Raw genomic sequence first — 4,901 nt, 5'->3', positions numbered from 1 at the left:
AGCAATAAAGATCACATATACAGAACGGCATTTCCCTTGCTCACTGTCTAGCCTGTGTTCTTGAAACAAACGCAGACAATTTAAACAAAAGTACCACAGTTGAGGCTCTTTAGCTGACGACAAACACAGGAAACGTTTAATCAACTGCCGTGAATGGAACCATCATAGTTGTAAATCAACAGCTAATCTTTATCTCCGAGTCTGTGCAATGTACATGAATTATCTGACTGCATCGAACCCTTTGGGGCGTTACTTGAACGCAAGTAGTGCTGAAAGCAATAAGACTTTGCGCAAGAGGTACTGCTTTAAACGGTACACGACACGGTACCTCATAAACTGACCGTGTAGCCCATAAATATGCTTGTACCTCATACATACAAAGCGAAATCCTTTGTCTAGCCCAGTACCACTTAAAGCAACTGCGGAAAAGCACTGATGTACCTGATATTTACCAGGTACAGCTCGATAAAAGGTACCGATTTTAGAGTGTACCATGGTCATGTACTGACTTACATGCCCATGCCCACGATTAAGTGTATATCCAAAACCCGAATTAATATAGGACATATCTGAATGAAGGAACAGACACCAGGTCATGTAACGTGATATATTTTCGACGGGGATCGTACTCGTGCGTAGCTCCAAGAGGAGTCTTTGCTTTCAATTAATTGTCCGAAGACCGTTTGGTGCTCGTGGAGGATTAAAAATGTTAGTCGTGCGTGGTGTCAGTCTCATTCTCTGGATGTCTATCCATGGGATTCTTCTCCAGCAACGCCAGGAGGACCACCCAGACAACGAAGGTGACGAGAGCGCCGACTAGCAACGCAATGCCTATGTTCATATTGTCCTTCTTAGGCCCGCTCAGGCGCTTGTCACACGGCGCGCCAAGAGACACTGGAACCACCGATAAGAAAATACTTATTAAGAGACTAATTATTGTCAGAAAAGAATGCAGCTCCGCCGTTACCCAGAAACTTCCACGGTGACATTTAATAATAATTGGGTGTTTACGCCGCGAGACAACTGAGATCATGAGCGACGCCACAGCGGTCGGTCTGTGGATTGCTTTTGCACACCTGAGGTGACATTTCGGAGGACGACGCAAAGCTGTACCAGAAATGCACATTATTTATCGCGTGGCGTGACATATTTTTGAGAAAAACTAGAGGTTGCAATTCGAAACTTGCCTCGTCATCGCTATGTCTCGCCTATTATGATGCCATAGCGGGATTGGCGTGGATAGCCACGAACACAAGCCAGTGGCGGCGTTCGTTCAGCCGCATCCACATCCTGCGAGATCTTCTGACCTCCTGCAGGATACACTACTATCTCTGTCGTTCCGAGAGTGAGCGGCGACAAGATGTTATACGTTGTTTACACCTATATGGTTGGTAGAATTTGGTGTAAATGCCAGTAAAACAGCGGATGTCACCATGGGTTCATCGTAACATCACAGCAACATATGCCTTTTTGTTGCGTCAAATCGAGCACGTTGTAATCTATGAGCAGCAAAAAGCAAACCTGGCGTTCAGCGTGTGCACGTTCAGCAGCGTAACGTTTCCAGCTCCATGGCTCCAGAACGTTCGGCGATGCGAAATAAAGGGCAACCTCCATGGAGCGAATGTACAGCGAAAAAGCTGCGAACTTCGCTCAGCGTCGGACGCCCAGCGCGAGGCGTCAAAAATGTGAGCGTCCGCCGCCAATCTGCCCATGCCAGATATTTTCGCCCAGCGTCCGCGATTCCGGAAGCGTCAACTGCAGATGAACCAATCAAAGTGTTCTTCCGCTACGAATCTACGCCAGATCGCCTGCACGTGGTCGTCTGCTCTCGTGAATCATCGTCATCGTCCTCTTCTTGCAACTGGATGCTGTCGTCTGCTCGCTGTTTCCCCAACTGCATCGTTAGAACGTGAGGCATTCTCTGCCAAGAAACATGTTTTCCTTTCGCAGTAGTGAATATGCCTTTCGGTACGTTACTGGTCGCATCTTTTCAGACAGTTCTTGGATTTAGTTGCAAAATTTGTGACATTAAATGCACTTTTTCGAGCAATTGGTTTCACTAAGCTTTCACCTTATACCCTGGCAACAGTGATATCACAGCATGACTTCCCGACGCCGTCCGCTGGTTTTTCGCTCCATGGAGCTGGTGCCGGCGAACAACTGGCCGCGGAACGCGCGTGGCAGTCTGCCGCGCGAACTTCGTTCCAAAAATTCGCTCCATGGAGGTTCCCCTTAAAGCGTTAGCGTAAACACGACTATCCATTCCGACACAGTGGATCGGATAGCATCACATTTTATTGGCTGCAGCCGTAACCGTACACTCTTAGAAATGAACTTCACCACATAGCACGCTCGTAGCCAACCATCATCCCGAATGACAACGTTCTCGCCCTAGATTTGTTGAAAACGGGAGGCGGATCCTATTTTGTGGCCATTATGCACGGCACAAAATAGGCTCCTCCTCCCGTTTTCAACAAATCTAAGGCGAGAACGTTGTCATTCGGGGTGATGGTTGGCTACGAGCGTGCTATGTGGTGAAGTTCATTTTTAAGAGTGTAGCCGTGCCACCCACTCGCGGGACTTCATTCCGAGGGCCGAATTCCGAGAACTCATACTCTGAGTAATTATAAATTATCCTGTCTCCAAAACTCACAAGGTGGGAAACTTGTGTGATACAAATATACCATGTTATTTGAAATGGAATTTGTTGCAATGAAATCTCGACGGAAATTGACTTTGAAAGCTTAAAAGTTGGACGACGGAAAGACGGAAGACATTTTCTTAGCCGTACAGTAAGCGCAACAACTATAGCACTGTGGTACAGGTGCTGCAATCACCGAGATAGAATTGCTAGTAACACACGTACCCACTGCCGTGACTGACTTTTTAGAAGGCTTGCGCTCAACGATTTGCTGATTAGCCATGGCACCGGGGTCTTGCATGTCTCGCCCTTGATTCTCGCCAATTGGGCTGTAACCGAGGGCTGCAATAGGAGGGGCTCCACCTGTGTTCTCCAGTTCCGGAGGAACAGCCGCTCCACCGGAAATCCCGCTCGTCGGACTCCTCGGCAAAGTAATCAGGCTAGGGGGTCCTACATTCGCTGGAGAGGAGCTGTCTTCGCGGTAACTTATTCCTTTGCTTCCTTCCTGCTTCTGTCTCTTCTTCTTGTGTTTTTTGGGTTCCTTTAGTCCAGAGGTTGCAACATCTGAATCGGCTGGAGGACGCTCGACATTTGCGGCCTTCGTATCGACCGGACCCTTCTCGTCACTCATAGCAGAATTGACTAATCTTCAAGATCTGCGTCAACAAGTCGAACAGAACACCAATACCAAAGCGATGTGCGTGGAACTACGTGTATACCTCTTCTTCTTTTGCTGTTACAGGCGGTATACAGCAAGCGTCAGCAACGCTGCACAATAAACATCTGTCCCGTATACACTCTAAGAAAAAAAAAGGAGTAAAATGTGGAGCAATTGCAGCTTCTACTCCCCTAGTCTGCAATTACTCCCCATTTTAGTCCCCTAACCTGACATTTAGTCCCGACATTTACTCCCTAGGACTGCAAATTGTCACTGAACTTCGCGAATGGTCTCCCGAATGTAACAGTCTACGTAAATATGTGCCCTTGGTCAATTTGAAGGGCATAAGGCTCTATAACTCAGCCAACGTATCAATTTTCCAGCCACACAGAGTAAGAAACAGTTAGCGCGTGTTTCTTCGCAAATTGTGCACTATGTATGGCGCAAGATTTTATATCACTCGATATATCACGGTTGACGGTTTGCTTCAAAGTATTTTCATGCATGCACAGGAATTATGTGCTTGAGACTCTTACAACAGCGCGTGAAACGCAGTCTCCACTCTGTGACATTCATTTACTCGCGTGCATTTACTCCCGAAAGGGACTATTTTTTGTGGCAACGCACTTAGTCCCCAAAAGGAGTAAAAGTACTCCTTTTTTTTTCTTAGAGTGTACAGGGTGTTCAAAATTAAGCTTTCACGAGCGCTACGCAAACACAGCGATGACAGGAAACCAGATGATAACTTTACGCTACTTATGTAAGAAACAGGTGCTGCTAATTATGTAGCACCTGTTTTTTACTCGAGGAACAGAAAAAGTAGCACCTTAATTTTGAACACCCTGTATTGCGAAGAAGAACAGAAACTATTTATAACACAGAGATGGGCTCTATAGACAAACAATGCTTTCAGCACTATTTGTCGGAGCTTTCCGGTCCCCGTCTACAGAACCTCAGATGGTCGACATTATTTGCAGCGAACCCTGCGGCATGCGCAGCATGTCGCCCCCAAAATATGGGGCTCATCCACCTACTCCCAATTTACTCCAATTATTATCATCATTACAGAAGGTACTTGGAAAACATTTAGATCTCTGTTGACACAAATTCATCATCCTCATCAATCATTGCTAGTAACTAATAGCTTAGCCTTGCCTAATCCAAGCCTTGGTCTGCTACTGGTGTCACCACATGGAGCCGAGACCGAAGTTTCCCTGATGTGCAAGGGGTTTGATTTACATATGTGGTGGGGATCTATTCAAATGGGGAAGGTCTGGTTGTAACCTCGCCAGATGGCCCTACCCAAGTTCAACGACCTCAATCCACGCCAAGAAGCACCAGTGTGGCCCTGGTTCAAATAGCCTCGGCCCGTCGTGGGCCAAATTTGAGCTTTTGGCAGAACCAAGTCCTTCGATTGACGGCAGTCTGCTTGAAACTCAGTGTCAATGTCCACGCTTATTGCCATCCAAGCTGCCAAGCCGTGCGCATCGAAAATTAGATCAGTGCAAGTCCCTGGCGTCACTACCTTGTGTTATTGCCTTATTGTCGGACACAAGCGGCCTCCTACACACACCTACATGGGTCCCACACATGCAGCAGCCA

At 47.1% G+C, this 4,901-nt stretch overlaps 1 protein-coding gene across 1 annotated transcript; it reads right to left on the bottom strand.

Moving 5' to 3' along the window:
* Positions 1–593: 593 nt before the first annotated feature.
* On the bottom strand, positions 594–3,353 carry LOC135399570 (uncharacterized). Its single transcript, XM_064631302.1, has 2 exons — positions 2,867–3,353; positions 594–894 (listed from the first exon to the last, which is right to left on the bottom strand). Exons 1-2 carry the CDS (start codon positions 3,270–3,272, stop codon positions 710–712), a joined length of 591 nt encoding a protein of 196 aa, XP_064487372.1. The 5' UTR covers positions 3,273–3,353; the 3' UTR covers positions 594–709.
* Positions 3,354–4,901: the final 1,548 nt, after the last annotated feature.

Source organism: Ornithodoros turicata, chromosome 7 (genome assembly GCF_037126465.1).
Source record: "Ornithodoros turicata isolate Travis chromosome 7, ASM3712646v1, whole genome shotgun sequence".
NCBI classification, from domain to species: Eukaryota; Metazoa; Arthropoda; class Arachnida; order Ixodida; family Argasidae; genus Ornithodoros; species Ornithodoros turicata.
The sequence above is the reverse complement of the archived record's forward strand: the minus strand, read 5'-3'. Positions and strand labels throughout refer to the sequence as shown.